Source organism: Acinonyx jubatus, chromosome C2 (assembly GCF_027475565.1).
Source record: "Acinonyx jubatus isolate Ajub_Pintada_27869175 chromosome C2, VMU_Ajub_asm_v1.0, whole genome shotgun sequence".
NCBI classification, from domain to species: Eukaryota; Metazoa; Chordata; class Mammalia; order Carnivora; family Felidae; genus Acinonyx; species Acinonyx jubatus.
This window is the reverse complement of record NC_069384.1, coordinates 111,948,367-111,965,722: the sequence shown is the minus strand read 5'-3', so window position 1 is coordinate 111,965,722 and position 17,356 is coordinate 111,948,367. Positions and strand designations below refer to the sequence as shown.

General features: G+C 39.0%; 2 protein-coding genes across 4 annotated transcripts in view; one reads left to right on the top strand and one right to left on the bottom strand.

The window, feature by feature from the left end:
* Positions 1-496: 496 nt before the first annotated feature.
* Positions 497-4,539, bottom strand: SERP1 (stress associated endoplasmic reticulum protein 1). Its single transcript, XM_015072514.3, has 3 exons — positions 4,037-4,539; positions 3,680-3,755; positions 497-2,486 (listed from the first exon to the last, which is right to left on the bottom strand). The coding sequence occupies exons 1-3, from the start codon at positions 4,118-4,120 to the stop codon at positions 2,446-2,448; spliced, it is 201 nt and encodes a 66-aa protein (XP_014928000.1). The 5' UTR covers positions 4,121-4,539; the 3' UTR covers positions 497-2,445.
* Positions 4,540-4,726: 187 nt separating this feature from the next.
* Positions 4,727-17,356, top strand: part of EIF2A (eukaryotic translation initiation factor 2A) — a 30,185-nt gene continuing 17,555 nt past the window's right edge. Inside the window, exons 1-3 of one of the 3 annotated variants that reach the window (XM_027061604.2) lie at positions 4,831-4,848; positions 14,581-14,650; positions 15,422-15,647. In XM_027061604.2, coding sequence (XP_026917405.1) covers positions 15,622-15,647 — 26 coding nt within the window. In that variant the 5' untranslated portion in view covers positions 4,831-4,848; positions 14,581-14,650; positions 15,422-15,621. Of the gene's footprint in view, positions 4,849-14,580; positions 14,651-15,421; positions 15,648-17,356 lie in introns of those variants that run through there. The other 2 variants (XM_015072511.3, XM_027061605.2) reach the window with 2 other exon arrangements.

Genomic DNA, 17,356 nt, shown 5'->3' with positions numbered 1-17,356 from the left:
TCAAAAGAACTGTGATTTTTCCTTGAATGAGACTTCTTGAATGATAATGAGATGAGGGTAAATCTTAGGTGGAGAAGTATTTAATTCACTGTGCTTTTCATGTTTTCCTTTTTTTAAAATTTACTTTTATTTTGAGGGCAGGCCAGCGCAAGTGTGCAAGCAGGGAAGGGGGCAGAGAGAGAGGGAAAGAGAGAATCCCAAGCAGGCTCTGCATTGTCGGTATGGAGCCCAAGACAGGGCTGGATCTCATGAACCGTAAGATAATGACCTGAGCTGCTATCAAGAGTCAGCTGTTTAATTCACCAAGCCACTCAGGCACCCCTATACTTTTAATGTTTTTCTTGCTACCTATTTCCAGTTATAAATTTTTAATCTGAGTCTCTGGGTACCAGTTCTTTTAACTCAAGTACAATACTAGGCATTCTTTAATTTTCTATTAACTATAAAAAGTATACTCAGATAAGAAATCTGTAAAATCATTTCCTTTCAGAAGGAATCAAATATTCTGGGAACTTTATTTTTAAAGGATAAATCAAGACATAGCTTTCATTGACCCAAACATGCATAATCCATCCTTAATATAAAATGTACTCAATTAGGAAATCACACATGAAATACAAAAGGAATGCAACTTTACATATGTAAAATGATTGCTAGCTGTAGCAATTTAACAGTCAAATCAATAAAGACATTGTACAACTTAAAAAAAAAAAAAAAAACCCTAACATCTTAAAGCCAATTATTTATAGTAAACCAAGGGAAATTTTTATACGGAATGGTTTGACTCAAAGCAAAGAATAAGGCACCTGCTATAAATTTAGAACAGTAACTTTCATTTTTAAAGTTATAATAAAATAGAATTAGTCAATCAAGACACTTGCTTCATAGGGAAACAAGTGTTTATTTCCTGGGTGAGAAAGGCAGGTAACTGCAGATAAAAACCTGCTGGCCCAAGGTCAGCTGATTCCTTCCTTTCCTGTTTTAGAGTAGTCAAGTTCCTAAGCATCCTTAACTACTCCTCTCCCTCACTCGTCCCCTATTGAGGGGTATCAGAAACTCTGAGGTTCACAATGTGTATGACTAGGTAGATTTCCCTTCTGTTCCTCTTAAAACAGCTTATTTTAAAAGAGATATCCTGAGGCAATTAACAAAGCAAACAAGCAGCTTTCTTTCCAATTCATTGATACATAGACACCTCTCAGGCTTTTTTTTTTTCTAATCAAGTTATGGCTAAGTAAACAGCCAAAACTTACAATTTTCAACAGTATCAGAAAACCTAAAACCTGCCTTCTCACCCTTACCATTAGTAAAAAGAAACTTTGATCAATCATAACCTATCAAATTATACAACAAAGGGAAGACTAAAGACTGATCCTTATCAGCAAATCCATTTAATTCCAGATGGCACTTTAGTCTGATGTATCTAGTGCCCTACCAAAATTTTAATCATAAACCCAGAAAATTATTTCCAAACTAAGTAACTTTTTAGTTGATGTGCCTTTTTGGTATTAAAAGTGCTATTAACGTGCTAAGATGTCTTATGGCACATTAGACTCATCAGGATGTCCTGATGAAACATCCATTTTTAGTAGTATTTTTCCCCAAAATATTGTCTAGCATAGTAGACCCCTTTGATATATTAATTATGGTAAAATCAATGGTGACATAAACTTTCCCTGACTTTACTCCACATGGTAAGCTTTTAGTGAAACTGAAGTTACTGATTAAGTTACAAAATGCTCAACCAAGTTTTCTTATGGCATTTTACATTAGTATAACTACTCATGCAAAATCCAAGGTAGTGTAATAGAAATAATATTGTTAAAATAGATATTGTAGCTATAAGCATCTCCTTTTATATTAGGCATTTAGAAGCTTTTAAAAAATTTTAGGTGCTAAAGATTATGGGAAAACGAGGCTAACTGTGTAGTTGTTCCATTTATAAGCACTTTATTACAGGACAGTGACATTACCCTATATGGGAGTGTGCTTTCAATTCAAGATATAGTAATAAAGTGCCTAACTATATAAAAACCATGACTCCAAATTTTAAATTAAACTAATTGCATATACACATTAGGGTTAACAAAATCTAGACTCTGTCTACATAGATTTAATCTAATTATCTATCTATACTGGATAGGGTTTTAACAACCACATTAAGAAAACTTACTCTTTACTGACTAAGTAGGGTCCACTACTATAGCTTAACAATCAAATTTTATTGCTTTATTCATGTGGTGCTTTTGCAAGGCACTGTGGTATGGACTAGAAAACTTGGAATGACTCATGGAGAAACCTTGGAATGACAAATGAAGGATGATATGAAAAGTCATTCTGAGGCAGGATGCTTTACTGAATTGTTTTTAACCAGGGTATCAAACATCAGGAATGAGTTCAAGTTAAAATTCACAGGAGAATGGAAACATCTTAAGGTCAGTCACTTCACATGCCCATCCTGATACTTTGAATAATCTGGAAAATTGCTGTAAAAAGAAAGAACAAATGTTTTAGTAAGCATGCTTTGAAGAAAATAGGAATGACAACTGGCAAATATTCATTAAGGTACTTCATGAGAATCCAAGAGCACCCTTAAAATTACTTGCAAATGCTATGTAACTTCATTGAAGAAGTGACAACAAGCCTACCCTAATAAACCAATTCAATGTCCATAAGTTATTTTTTTCAGCTTTTCTGAATTCTACGTCTAACTGTCCAAGAGATTTTGCAATACACAATCATTTTAGAAAAAGCTTAAAGCACCAAAGCAAACAGGTTTTTCTAGCATAGAATTATTTTGATTTATCCCCAAAATATTAAGTGTCCTTCTAAGGCCTGGCCTATAATATAACCATGTTTCCTCATTCTCACAAAGCTGAAATTGAATAATGTTTAGGTTACATAAATTGCTTGGCTCTTGGCCAACTAGTAAGTTTAGGAAGCAAGCGAAGTGAAACGTTTAAGAGAAACCTCAGTAACTTTAGAATGTCAGAATATAAAAAACAGAAACAATATAAACAGTTTGTATATCGAAATAATAAATGAAAAGAAGAAAAATATTCTGTAATCCATTTGCAGAGGCAGGAATCTATTACTTTAATAGTAGGCTGACCTGATAACTTATTTTTCCTCCCATATGTCAAACGTTTCTTTAATCTAAAAACATTTGTCTCCTACACTAAGTTACCAATCAGGTACATTTCCTCTATACCCAACCAATTCTTCGCACGAGCTTTACTTTACAAAATATACCCAATTTTGCCATAAAAACATTAGATTTTGGGAAGAGTTAAATTCAGTTCAACGTCCACATATACATCATGTTCCTAAGTTTTTTGCAAATACATTCATAATATGCTTGCAAAACATTCTAAATTCTCATTCCGTGAGGTTTTTTTGTTCTGGTCTAAATTTCTTCCAACTTGATCATTACTAACTGAAGACCTGACCTCCTTTTCTGATCTCCTGTGAGCACAAATCAAGCTATGAGAAGTTTCTGGAGCACCACCCTCTGTGCATATGTGGGACAAGTAATTCGGTTCAGGCGAGAGACACTTATGTGGAGCTCCCAGCAGGTGGGTTGAGAACTACGCGGGTAGGATTCACCACTGATGGGTCACCACGTCATCCCAAACCCGACATCCAATGCCCTACCCGATGGTAGCCCCAAAACACTTACCAGAACCACAAACGACAAAAATGAAGAGAGCCAATAACCAGGGTCCTACAGACGCCTTCTCTTCGGGAGCATTTCTCTGCAAAAACGGAAAGTCCCATTTCAAATGCAAAAACCCAATCCGATCCCGGGCTCCTGCAGCCTACACCGCGGGCCAGGTTTCCAGGTCCCCTCACAGGTTTGCCCTCCGTTCCCGAACCGCCTAGCTTCAAGCACCCACCTACCCGAACCACCCTCCCCCCTGCCCCGCCCCGCCAACTTAGCGTCCAGCTCGTGGCCTCGGGCCTGGGGAGAACTCGATCCTAGGACCCGGGCCTGAACCCCGGCTGCGGGACGGACGGGCGCCTGCTCTTTCCTCACCGAAGTCTTGGCGACGTTGCCCCGCTGGGTGATGTTCTTGCTGTGCTTCTCGTTGGCCATACGGATTCGCTGCTTGGCGACCATCTTCACGGCACCACCACCTGCCTCAGCCACCCCTTAGACTCGCTAGCTCGCCTCCCCTCGGGCCGCTGCGACGCTCTGGTCCCGGTGCCTGCGCTGCCGGAGCTAGAAGGCTCTCAGGCGGGGCGCTAGCTCCGGCCGCTGGGCCTGAGCGAGGCGAACTCGGGTGCCGAGCGCTAGCCGGGCGTCGGGCCGCCGACTGACTGACGACGCCGGACTAGCCGGCCGAGAAGCGGGCACGCGGGACGACAAGCAGGCCGCCGGGATATTCTCGCGCCGCCGCTCTGGCCGCCGCCGGGAGCGTGGAGTGAAAGAGGAAGGAAACGCAACGCAACAACCGAGCAGCGCTGCCCGTAGCCTCGAACTACTTCGGGTTCGGCTGCCAACGTCAGCACTGGACGGACTCCGCCCCGCGGAAGTGCGGACTCCGCCTGCTGTAAAAGAGGGAGAGGGGAGGGCAAAGGCTGGCGCACGAGCACTAGTCCCGCCCCGCGGTGCTCTTTAAAGTGTCTCCCAAGAGCTGCGCGTGCGCGTTCAGACTCCTTTTTCTACTGCCGTCTCCCACCGGAAGTGAATTGGCCCCGAGGCTCGTGATACCGGAAACAGCTATGCGCTGTCTCCACGCCTGTGGAGACGTGTAGGGGCCGGGTTTGGCCCGCGTGAACTCTGACCCCAGCGCATGGGTTTCTCTTTCCGGGACAAGATGGCGCCGTCCACGCCACTACTGACAGGTGAGTCCTGAACGAGTAAGAGACTTTTTCAGAGCATTTTCCTCTTGTGTCTTTGCTCTTGGGGATTACCCGAGAAGCACTGGCGTCTGCTCCACCTTTCCTTGTGGACTATGGAAGAGCCAGAGGGTCTTGTGGGTTGCTTGGTGTAGCGTGGCAATCGGAAGTGAGGCCCCAGCCTCTGGGCTTCAGCATTCCCCTCCCTTTTGCCCGTCCATCATTCCTCCCTGTCGCTTCAGAGTCCACTGGAGTTGCGGACGAGAGATAAGAACAGAAAGTGTGGGTTGAATTTGTTACCCCGGGTCTGCAAACACGGGTTTTATAGGTACTCTTATATGGTGACAGATCTTGTTGACAGAAGTCATTGAGTTCTATAATAAAGAACAAACGGCTAGAATGCGCACACACATTAAATACACCTGAATTTAAGTAGTACCAAATTCTGTGCTCTTTGCTTTAATGAAATTAGTAGGATCAAATAGAGTGGAGCTGTGGTAGCGTAGGTTTAAAGTGATGAAAGTGTGGTCTGGGGTCGTGGCAGTGAGCATTATGGAAATGATGGCGACGTTTGATGTTGAAGTGTTTATGAGTATTTTAGAATCTGATTATTACCGGATTCCTGAGATTTTGGATTGGAGGCAGCGTTTACAATTTTATAAAAGACAGTTAACTTAGTCTTGGACTGTGTCCGGGAAGACTCTGGGTTAGGGTAATGGCTGGGATTCTCATATGAGTATCAAATAGAGGGGAATTGGGAGAGAAAAGAACAGAGGCTTTGATTAAGCCATGGATAGCTTATAGAGAAGGAGAAACACCATTAACAGAAAGGTCGTTTACTTTTGAGGAAGGGGGTTATGTCCCCAAACTTGAAGGGAACATTAGAAAGCTTTTGCACTTTTTGCCATTCTGCATTTTAAGATCTTTGTTATTAAGCACCATGACTGCTCATATCAATCTGGCTACCGCAGTTCAGTCATCAAATATTTATCAAATAATGAGTATAATTTGTAAGATAATATGCCAGACAGATACTATTTAAAAGGCATAACTACATAACTAAATGATTTTTTTTCTCTGGCTTCTTAAAAGTAACTAGTATGTTATTCACAGTTTTGGAACACTGAATGCTTATTTGTACTCTAAAAAAAACAGTACATTTAAAAATCTGATAAATTTTCTATCTGAAAGTAATGTAATATTGTGTGTTAATTATATACAAGTAAAAAATTTAATTTGAAAAAAATCTTTACCGGGGCTGCTCAGTGTTTACAGGGTAAATTCCATCCTGTTTAGCATAGCATGTGGAACCCTTCATAATCCTTGAAAAGCTCTTTGCGTTCATTTCTTTGCTCCCCACCCTATTGTGCTCCATCAATATTGGACTGCTTACAAAACCCTTGAAAAATCTACTTCAGTCTAGGACTCCTGGTCCTCTTGATTTGGCTTACTTTTCATCTTTTAAAATTCATTTCTGGGGCGCCTGTGTGGCTCTGTCAGTTGAACGTCTGACTTGGAGTCAGGTCATGATCTTGGGGATTCGTAAGTTCCCCAAGAACTTGGGGTCGCTGCTGTCAGCACAGAGCCTGCTTTGGATACTCTTGTCCTCACTCTTCTCAGACGATCAGTCACTCCCAGGCTATTTTTGTACTTCATATATACTTGAATTTTTTTTTTTTTCACGTATCACATAGGTTAATTATCTAGTTGTTTAGATGCTTTTCTGCCTTTCTAGACTAAACTCCTTGGTGGCAGGGCACAGTTTTCCTCATCTCCGTCTTCTCAATACCAGGTACAGTGTGTACTAAACAATAGACATTCTAAATGTTTGATGGAGGAATAAATTAATGAAGCATAACCACTTCATTTATAGTCATATTAACAAAGTGACAGTTTTCTTACAATGCTTAAAATTAAGGACGTGGTAAGAGCTTAAAGGTTAGCTAGTCAGTCTATCCCTCATAGTCTCATATTCATAGAAGCCCTGAAAGATTAGGTGGTCAGATTCACATTGCAAATTGGCAGAATTAGAATTATATTGAATCATTCAACTCCGTGGTCCATTTTTCTTTTACTTGAACACACTAATTTTTAAAAATTGTTAGTATAGGTATTTCAATCAATAATAGATTTTACTTGCAAAATTTTTTTTTAAACTTAGACTTACAGGATTTTGGAGTTTGGAATAATTTGGACATTGTCCAGTAAGTTTTGTCAGTTGCAACTTTTTTTTTAAATTTTTTTTACATTTATTTATTTGAGAGAGACAGAGCACAAGTGGGGGAGGGTAAGAGAGAGAATGAGACACAGAATCCAAAGCAGGCTCCAGGCTCTAAGCTGTCAGCACAGAGCCTGATGTGGGGCTCGAAGTCACAAACCGTGAGATCATGACCTGAGCTGAAGTCGGATGCCCAAACAACTGAGCCACCTGGGCACCCCTGTCAGTCTTAACTTTTCACTGAAAATGACAAAAAGCCAGAGTAGGTGATAAAGGGAGTTTTCTTTTTTTTGAAACTCATGTAATTGTAAAGCTTCAGTACTGCTACACCCAGGTACTCACTTGACTCCAAAAATGTTTTTCTTTATCCCTAGGCTCTTGCTTTCTTTTCAATTGAATTCATTCTTAGGCTAACATTCTCCAGGTTTACATTCAACTAGCTCACAGCCCCAAAGGAAAGCACATTTTTTTGCTAGTCTCAATGCTGGCTGTTTTTGGCTTGGCTTGGCTGGATCTTGTTCATCTTTGAATCAATATTTAATCAAATCACCAGGACCAAATTATAGTCTCAGTCTTGGATAGTTCCCCCTGGAAAATTAGAGTCTCCTAGAAGGTAGGACCTGTGTCCATGCCAGGCATGTAAAACAGTGGCCCTTTCATGAAACCCATATGTCTAATCAGCTCGCCTGGTTGAGGCCGCCATTGAGATAATTGATTCAAAATGGAATCATTTTCCTACACTGATAGGTACTTCAGTGAATGTAAGGGTTGGAAAAAGTATCCCATTGTAATGATCACCATATCCCTGGTACGGGATCCTTGTTGTTGAAGCCTAGTAGTTTTCTCATATTGAGTCAGCCCTAGAGCAATAAATGGCATATGAGTATCTATAAAGGCTAGTAATCTTTAAAGTTTTTATTTATTTATTTTGAGAGAGAGTGAGCAAGGGAAGGGCAGAGAGAGAGGAGGAGAAAGGATCCCAAGCAGGCCCCGTGCTGTGCAGAGCCTAATGCAGGATCTAACTAAAGAACGGTGAGATCATGACCTGAGTTGAAACCAAGAGTCAGACGCTTAACTGACTGAGCCACCCAGGCACCCCAAGGCTAGTAATTTTTTAAAAGATATTATTTAAGTGCAACATTTAATGTGATTGTTTTAAAATAGTTTTTCTTTGTGAAACTCTGGCATTTATTTGTTGCTTTACTGAAAAGAACTGTTCATATTCTAGATTTTTCTTTCTAATAGAACGTATTTCCAGATCCCCTTTGATTAACAGGGGAAAGTCATTAAAAACAGGGGATCATATCAACTCTCAGTACACTATATTAAACTATCTCTACATTGTATTCACTGTTTTATATTTAGTCACTTCTAATTAAAATGAATTTCTCATTAGAAAGTAATATGTAGAAAAATTGTTTTAGTTACTGAAAAGAACTTTTGAATCCATATTTATTTTGCCTTTATTAACTCAAAATACAGTTTATGTTGTTAAGAATCTGATTTTGTGTGTCTTCTAATAAACTTTGTATACCCATTTATTCTTGTAGAAGTTACTCAAACTGATTAAATCCAGTAAAATACCTTAGTGGTTCCAAAACGTCTTGCAACACTTTCTCCTAGTTCTGCTTCTGTGTAAGGAGGTGTGAAATGAATATAAATATAAGTAGGGATTTACATGTGCGAACAAGATTGTAGTGACTCATTATGATTTTTATGATGAATTCAATTGATAATTAGTTCCCCTAAAATAGACATATCTATTATAAAGCATCATGTACAAAGAAGGGTTGTCTAATTGAATGGGGACCAACAGTATCACCAGTTTTAAAGTAGCCCTGGTTTGTACTTTTGTCTCATGGAATTTGTTTTTACCTTAGTACATAAGTCGTGGTCTCTTCAATTTTTTATTTTAATGTAACACTTTTGCCTGGTATTCGCAAGCAAATCCATTCTTGAGAAATGTTGGAAAACGTTTTTTCCAAACTTTTGATTGGTTTAATTTCTTGCCATATTGTGAACAAGCACTACCAAAAATGATGGTCGTATAAAACACCTTATATCTTGATATAGTTTAAGACTTACAAGAAGTTGCAAAACAGTAAAAGGAGTTCCCCTGTATCCTTCACTTAGCTTTGTATACTATCTTACATAACCATACTACGTTATCAAAACTAGGAAATTAGTGCTGGCACAGTAGTATTTACTAACTTAAAATCCTTATTTGGATTTCACCAGTTTGTGCGCGTATATCACACTAAGAAATTTTGTCACATATATAGATTTCTGTAACCGCCACTATTGGAATATAGAACTACTCTATCATAAAGAAGATGCTACCCTTTTATAGTCAGAATCTCCTTCCAGCTCTAAACTTTGGCAACCACTGATCTGTCCTTTATCATGATAATTTTGTCATTTCAAGAGTGTTAAATAAATGGAATCATAGAACATGAAGCCTGCGGATTTGTGTTTTAAAACTGTTTTGGGGACACCTGGGTGGTTCATCTGGTTCAGCATCTGACTCTTGATTTCAGCTTAGGTCATGATCTCACTGTTTCATAAGTTTGAGCCCCATGTAGGGCTCTGTGCTGACAGTGTGGAGTCTGCTTGAGATTCTCCCTCTCTTTCCGCCCCTTCCCCACTCTGACTCTGTCTCTCCCAAAATAAATAAACTTAAAAAAAAAGAAGAAAACTGTTCTTTATTTAGAATGTGAACATGTGCATATTGAAAGCACTTGATTAATTTGACTCAAGATTTTGCTTCTTCAGAAACATAACTAAAACCAGGAAGTAAAAACCACATGAGACTGCATGCTACTTGAGCAGGAAAGAGTGACACTTTTCACACTGACATTTCTGTCAAGTGTTGCCTTTTAAGATTTTGAGTTAACAATCTATATGAAAGAACGTGGATTAAGTAGTTTTTGTTCCTTGCTCCTGTTCCTGTCTTAGTCCATTCAAGCTACAATAGCAAAAATACCCTAGAGTGGTTGGCTTAAACACTTATTTCCCATACTTCTGGAGTCTGGGAAGTCCAAGATCAAGATACTGGCAGATTTGGTGTCTGGTGAGAGCCTACTTCCTGGTTCATAGATAGCCATTGTCTGCTGGGCAGAAAGGGCAAAAGAGCTCTCTGGGATCTCTTTCATAAGGGTGCTAATCCCATTCTTGAGGGCTCTGTTGTCCTGACCTAATTACCTTACAAAGGCCTACCTCCAAGTACCATTACTTTAAGGATTAAGATTCAACATATGAATGAGGGGGGTGGTAATCATTCAGTCTATAGTAGATCCTTTGGGGTTTTCCACCTGTCTTAGTTTGGTATGTAGGTATGAAATAGAAATTTTAGAAAAGGAAAACCTTGTACTGATTGCCCTGAATACCCTGAAAATTCCCACTGCTACCTTCATGGGTTTGGCAATATAGTTGCCACTTTAGTCCAATTGACCCTTGAGTAACATGGGTTTGCACCATGCAGGTCCGCTTAAACATTATTTTTATTTTTATTTATTTTTAATGTTTATTTATTTATTTTTGAGAGAGAGCAAGCACAAGCAGGAAAGGGGCAGAAAGAGAGGGAGACACAGAATCTGAAGCAGGCTCTAGGCTCCAAGCTATCAGCATTGAGCCTAATGCAGGACTTGAACCCACGAACCATGAGATCATGACCTGAGCCAAAGTCAGGCGCTTAACCAACTGAGCCACCCAGGCACCTCTGCTTATGATTTTCTTAATAACACTTTCTTTTCTGTAGCTTACTTACTGTATTGTAAGAATATAGTATATATGCATATATAACAAAATATGTGTTAATTGATCATTTATGTTATCAGTAAGACTTCTGGTCAACTATAGGCTATTAATAGTTAAATATTTTGGAGAGTCAGGTTATTCACAGATTTTCAGTTGTGCGGGATTCAATACCCCTAACCCCTGTGTTGTTCAAGAGTCAACTGTATAATGTACAAAAACTTTGAATTTTACCCCAAGTAAACATTGTGGTTGTTGATAACAGCAAAGTCAACAAATACAGAGGACCAAGGTCACTAGTTGCAAGTTCATGAGAACACAAAAAGCTGAGATGAGTTCGATAAAGCTTTTTTTTTTTTCTTTTTTTCTTTTTTGCCAGTCACCTCAGGCATATTTTCTAAGGGCCGGCAGTTAAGGCAATAGAACATGGTTTGATTGCATCATCATATAGCACATTCTCTAATTACACTTCAGCTTCAGTGGGACTTCACTGATGATATGCTGTTTTATTTTCCTAGGCCTATATGTGAGTTCTGTAAGAGGGTCCTTAATGTGTTAAGTTGCCACAGCAGCTTGTGGGAGGACTTCATTAGGCTGACAAAGTTTTATGTAACCCTTATAATAAAGTGTAATCTGGTAACTAACTCCCTAGTTTGGTAAAATCATTTTTGATTAATTCCTCAAATAAAGATTTATTAAAACCATTATTATAGTATTAAGAAAAGAATGGCCTGTTTTCTTCTAAATCAGAATGTGTCATACATGATATTGCAGCAGATGATTTGATAATGAGAAATAGCATCGTTTTGCCTGTGTAGTATATTGGTGCTGCATTTGATCTTAACCAAAAAACCGAGAAGCAAGTGAGAATTTTCATGTTAAAGGATTATACTTCATAGTTTTAAAATCTTGTAGGAAAACATTTTCTGGCACAAAATTTTCTAATGTCATTAGAGATTTTTAAAATAGATAACTTCAGTGTTTCATTCAAGGCATAGCCACAGACTGAGCTCCTTTGACATCATTACCTTGAGTGCAGTGATGGATTCATTTTTTTAAATCCCTAATACCTAGCCCATAGAACTGTGAAGGGGCCAAATTATATAGAAGTTTATAGGCCGTAGTATAACGAGTTTAGATTTTAATACATGCACAGGCACCTGGATGGGTCAGTTGGTTAAGTGTCTGACTCTTGGCTTCAGCCCAGGTCATGATCTCATGGTTTGTGGGATCGAGCCCTTGTCAGGCTCTGTGCTGACAGCACGGAGTCTGCTTGGGATTCTCTCTCCCTGTCTCTCTGCCCCTCCGCGACTCTAGAGCACGCGTACACACGCTCTCTCAAAATAAATAAACTTAAAAAAGATTGTGATACATGCAGAACACTTTGCTAGAATTCATTCCATTCAAGGCCAAAGGACCTATAACAGTTTGACAGTTCATTCTGGTGCTCTGCATATGAAGAAACATGGTAGCTACTTGTATACTTTTGGATCTCTAACTAGAAACTTCATTTAGTTGTATGTTTGCTTATTTTCCATCCCTCCATTAGAATGGAGGCTCCACTAAGACATCAATTTTTGTCTTGTTCATCAGTGGTTCTTTTCCTTTCATGATAACTTTATTTACTTTGGGTCTATAAATTATATTACTTTCTGTATCTGAAAATTGAGCTAGTAATTCTCAGATAGAAAATCAGTGTTAATGAGAACCGTCCCTCGACAAGGGAGTTGAGAGTGGCCCCTATTTACCAACTTTGCTGCCTTCTCAGTAAAGAGAGGAAGGGGATATTTGTGAACAGCTGGCAGAAAAGGAAGCAGATATAATTATAACCATGAACCTCAGTAAAAGTTTTTCTGCTCTTCAGCTCTTAAACTGTTGCTGCTAGCAAGAATTTTAGCTGATAAAATAGTAACTCATCACCAAGCCCTGCTAATTTTATCTCCTAAAATTAAACACACTCGTTCTCCATTTCCACTGCCCACCCCAGTCCAAGTTTCTATGCTTTCCTGTAGGATTCCTGCAGAACTGTCTTGAATAGTCTTTTCTTATCCACTCAACTCTCTTCCAGTTTATTCTCTACCTTGTACCAGATTGACCTTTACAAAATGCAAATGTGGTTCTCAAAATTTGCCTAAAACCCTTCTGAAGTTCCCCACCATTTTTTTAAAATGTTTATTTATTTTTGAAAGAGGGAGAGACAGAGAGTGAGTGAGGGAGGGGCAGAGAGAGAGGGAGACACAGAATCCCAAGCAGGCTCCAGGCTCTAGGCTCTGAGCTGTCAGCACAGAGCCCAACGTGGGGCTCATGAACCGCGAGATCATGACCTGAGCCAAAGTCGGACGCTTAACCAACTGAGCCACCCAGGCACCCCATGAAGTTCCCCACCATTCTTAGGCTACAGACCAACATTGCCTAACTTAGTCCATAAGATCCTGCTTGGTCTGAACCCTGTTTTCCTCTCCAGCTCCAGTTCCTTCCATAAAGGCCCTCTTTCCATTTCTGTGTTGCTGTCATCTCTCTTGCCATGGAGGTTTTGCACTTGTTACTGTTGTCTTTGCTTGTTAACTGCCATTCATCCCTCACATCTCAGCACACAAATCCTGTGTTCAAGGACACTTTCCCTAACTTTCCATTTTTAGATCAAAACTCACCTATTAATCACTGGATTAGCCCCATATATCTTTACTTTGTAGCACTAAGCACACTTACAGAATTCCATGTATTTGACTAACTATTTGGTTAATAAGCTCAGGAACAAGTCTGATTTTCCTCCCTATTGTATCTCCAGTACTCAACAGAGGGTCTGGGAGGCAGTTTTCATTTTTTACTCAGTAAGCATTTATTGAATGAACGAATCAATTTATTTGATTCAGCTTTAGAAACTTCTAATTAGGCCATTTAAAAATATATAATTAATTGTATAGATGTTCTTAATCTTGGACTTTATTCCCACTTAATTTTTTAGGATATTACTGTCCTTGGGAACTTTGTAATGAATGTGTCTCATCCCACTTGTTCTCTTAGTTTGAGAATTGTATTAATAATGCCTAGTTTTCTTTAAGAACTTTGAATATATTCTATATTTTTAGGTTATTGTTTTGCATAAAGCACACAGCCACCCTGTGTTCTAATATTTCCTCTCTTTCAGGTTGCACACTGCCAACTCTTTATTGTATCTTTACACGGCAGAAGGAAAGCTGGCTAGGTCTGGGACTGTTCTTCTAAGGGTACTAATCCCACTCATGAGGGCCCTACCCTCATGATCTAATTATTTCTCAAAGTCCCCAATTCCAAATACTATCACATTGGGATTAGAGTTTCAACATGAGGATTTGGGGGAGACATAAACATTCCATGACATTACCTATTGGTTTCCCAGCAATAGGGTTACGTAATTTCATGCAATAGGGTTAAGAAAAATTTACCTTTGTAATGCCAACATTGTATAGTTTTATGAAATGTTTAATAGCTTCATTGATACTTTGACTGAAAGCTTTTTGTTTTTTAAAATATTTGTGGGTTGCCTGGATGGCTCAGTCAGTTGAGCGTCCAGCTTTGGGTCAGGTTGTGATCTTGTGGTTTGTGAATTGGCTTGCTGCTGTCAGTGCAGAGCCTGCTTCGGATCCTCTGTCCCTCTCTCTCTCTCTGCCCTTCCTCTGCTCATGCTTTCTCTCTCAGAAAGAAAAGAAATAAAATATAAAATAAAATATTTGTGATTACTGAGTATTTATTAACAAACTAATGGTGGTTCTGTTTTGTTTTTTTAGTCCGAGGATCAGAAGGACTTTACATGGTAAATGGACCACCACATTTTACAGAAAGCACATTGTTTCCAAGGTATGGTTTATTTTGTTAAGTGATGTTATAGGGAACTATATAATAATTCTAAATTATTTTTGCTGTTGTTATATTCTGAACAAGAAAGAAAGAGCAGATAAGCGAGTTTCCTGGGGTATGTTATATAATATTAACAGAAGATGGAAAGAATGTATGTTCTCTATCAAGAAAAATGATCAATCTTTAGATTTGAAACTAATAGCTTCAGCATATTTAAAAGAAAAGTGTAGACACGAGTATAATTGTGTTGAAGCCTTTGACTTAGAAGAATTTTATCTTAGGGGATGAAGAAAAACTTGCAAATGTGATAGTCAAACCTCTGCCTACAGTCTTCGTAAAATCAGAGAATGACAAATGTATAAGAAAGGAAGGAAATACGATCGATAGATGTAGATATATTTTTTTCTTAAAAAGAATAAAAAGGCTAAACCAAAAATGAATAAAAGTATTAAGTTGGTGGCATAACTATATGATGACATTCAAAATTCTTAAATTCATTCAGTAGCTTTATTGGCAACAGAAAATTGATATTGTCATTTTAAATCTATTACAGGATAAAACAATTATATTAACATCCTGAGAAACCAAGATTTTCAGCCTGAGGGTGAAGGGATAGACTTGCATATGTCAGTATGAACTCATGATTTCTTTTCATAAAAACGCTTCTATTTTTTAGTAATGTCCACTGAAAAAGGTTAAGGGGCGGTGATAAGGTAGTAGCAGTGAATACCCCTGTCTCACAGTTTATGATCTCTAAACACCATTCTTCAGTAACAGGAACTCGTTCCTTGAAGATGCGACTGATTCCAGGTCTAGTACAGAAGACAGTACGAGTTGAGCTAGAGACATTTTGGTCCAGAAAGCAAGGAAGCTATAAAAGACTACCAGGGCTTTGTTGAAGAGTCACAAGAGTCAACTTCAGGGCATTCAAAGCAACTTAAGATGAGGCAATTTGAGCATTGGAAAGAATCATGACTAAAAGGATTGAGACATTCAAGTATGTAAACACTCGCCCCCAAATTCCTCTCTCTCCAAATCTTATTGGTCAGCATTGGAGGTTGATGGGGTCCTTGCCCATTATTTTGAAAATTGACAAATCAAGAGAAGAAATCACGCATTTATTTTGTCTTTCCCATACAGACGGTTTTTCAAAGTATCCAAATTGTTGATGAGGAAAACTTATTTAGAGGAGAATTCCAGTGGATAAATACAGAAGTAACATTGGGGTTAGATAATCATTGTAATCTTAAAGAAATCTTGTGTCAGTTCTCAGACTTTAGCATACATCAGAGTGATCTGAAGAGCTTGTTAAAACACAGATTGCTGCTTCCTCCCCAGATATTCTGACTCATTAGATCTGGGGTGGGGCCCAAGAACTAGAATTTTTAACAGTTCCCCAGTAATGCCAAAGCTGCAAGTTTAGGGACCCTGCTTTGAGAACCACTGATCTGGGCAAATGATCATCAAAAGATGCTGAGCCTGTTAGAAGAACTATGGATGGGGAACTTTATAATCAGACTGACATCACCTAAGTCTGTCGACCAATTTTTTACTAGACCCAGTTCTTTAGAACCATGATACAGGAAGTATCAAGACCAGCTATATTGCCATCACCTTGAACCAGTGTAACATCTCAGTCCCTGATTCAGCTTACTGTTTTAACCAGACCCTCAGGTGATTTGTATGCATATTAATATTTGAAAAGCACTACTCTAGCAAACAAGTCTGTGTCAGAGCTTTTGTGCTGCAAGCACTTCAGTGGGGTGTACAATCCCAAGGCAGCAGGAATGAGGGGTAAAGGGAATAAGGCAAGGAAGAAGTGAAAGTAAATCTAACGTGGAGTGCACTGAGCTGACCACAGATTCATAAAATATAGCCAGGTTTCTTGGTCATGCAGAATGTCTCCGGAGAGGCTGTAAGGAACCACTGTGCCTCAGAACAGTCGTGGAGAGGAAGGGTAAGAAATGTATGTACAGCCAGAGCCTTTTTTGGTCTATTCAGGTTGAATCTGAATGTCACCTCCTCTTCCTGCTGCTGCAGTAGGCATAGTGGAAGCCGTGCTGAAATGTGGCCCTCACTCCTAGAGAGTCTGAGACAACCAGTGGTGTTAGGGCATGAGGTGGCCAGGTTTCTTCATTGAATAGCTGATGACTGGGAGCAGGAAAGGTAGGGTGAATCTGAGGAGGCACTTGAAGAGTCCAGTACAGCCTCAGCATCACTAAGGGTAGAACAAGGAGACATTATGTACCCCCTGGTGGGTAGTAATGGGAACTACATGATACTTAACTTCTAGGAAGGTCCAAAACCAAAACCAAAACAAACAAAAAACAAACCTATGGCCAGTCAAGCTTTTAGATGAGTGGTTCTCAAATTTGGTCACACATTAGGATGACCTGAGGAGCTTTTCAAAACCTAGATATCCAAGGACTGGGTATTAAATGATAGTAAGGATTATTGTTATTATTTATGTGAGACGAAGTGGCATGGTGGTAAAGTCAACTGATTAATGAATTGATTTTAGTTTGAGGGAAGGACTATATTGGTGAGCCATATGATCTTGTCCAAAGCTCATTCAACATTCTTACCATGAATTTAGAGGATAGCTAAGAATGAAGTTTTATAATTTATACATTACATAAGTCTGTAAGAAATGACTAATGTTTTGTAAGAGAAAATGAAGATGTAAATAGATCTCAGTAGGCTGAA

Coding starts and splice junctions, on each gene's coding strand:
- SERP1 (XM_015072514.3), bottom strand. CDS start 4,120: ATGGTCGCCAAGCAGCGAATCCGTATGGCCAACGAGAAGCACAGCAAG. Junction 3,756..4,036: donor GCAACGTCGCCAAGACTTCG/GTGAGGAAAGAG, acceptor CCGTTTTTGCAG/AGAAATGCTCCCGAAGAGAA. Junction 2,487..3,679: donor TTTTGTCGTTTGTGGTTCTG/GTAAGTGTTTTG, acceptor TTCTTTTTACAG/CAATTTTCCAGATTATTCAA.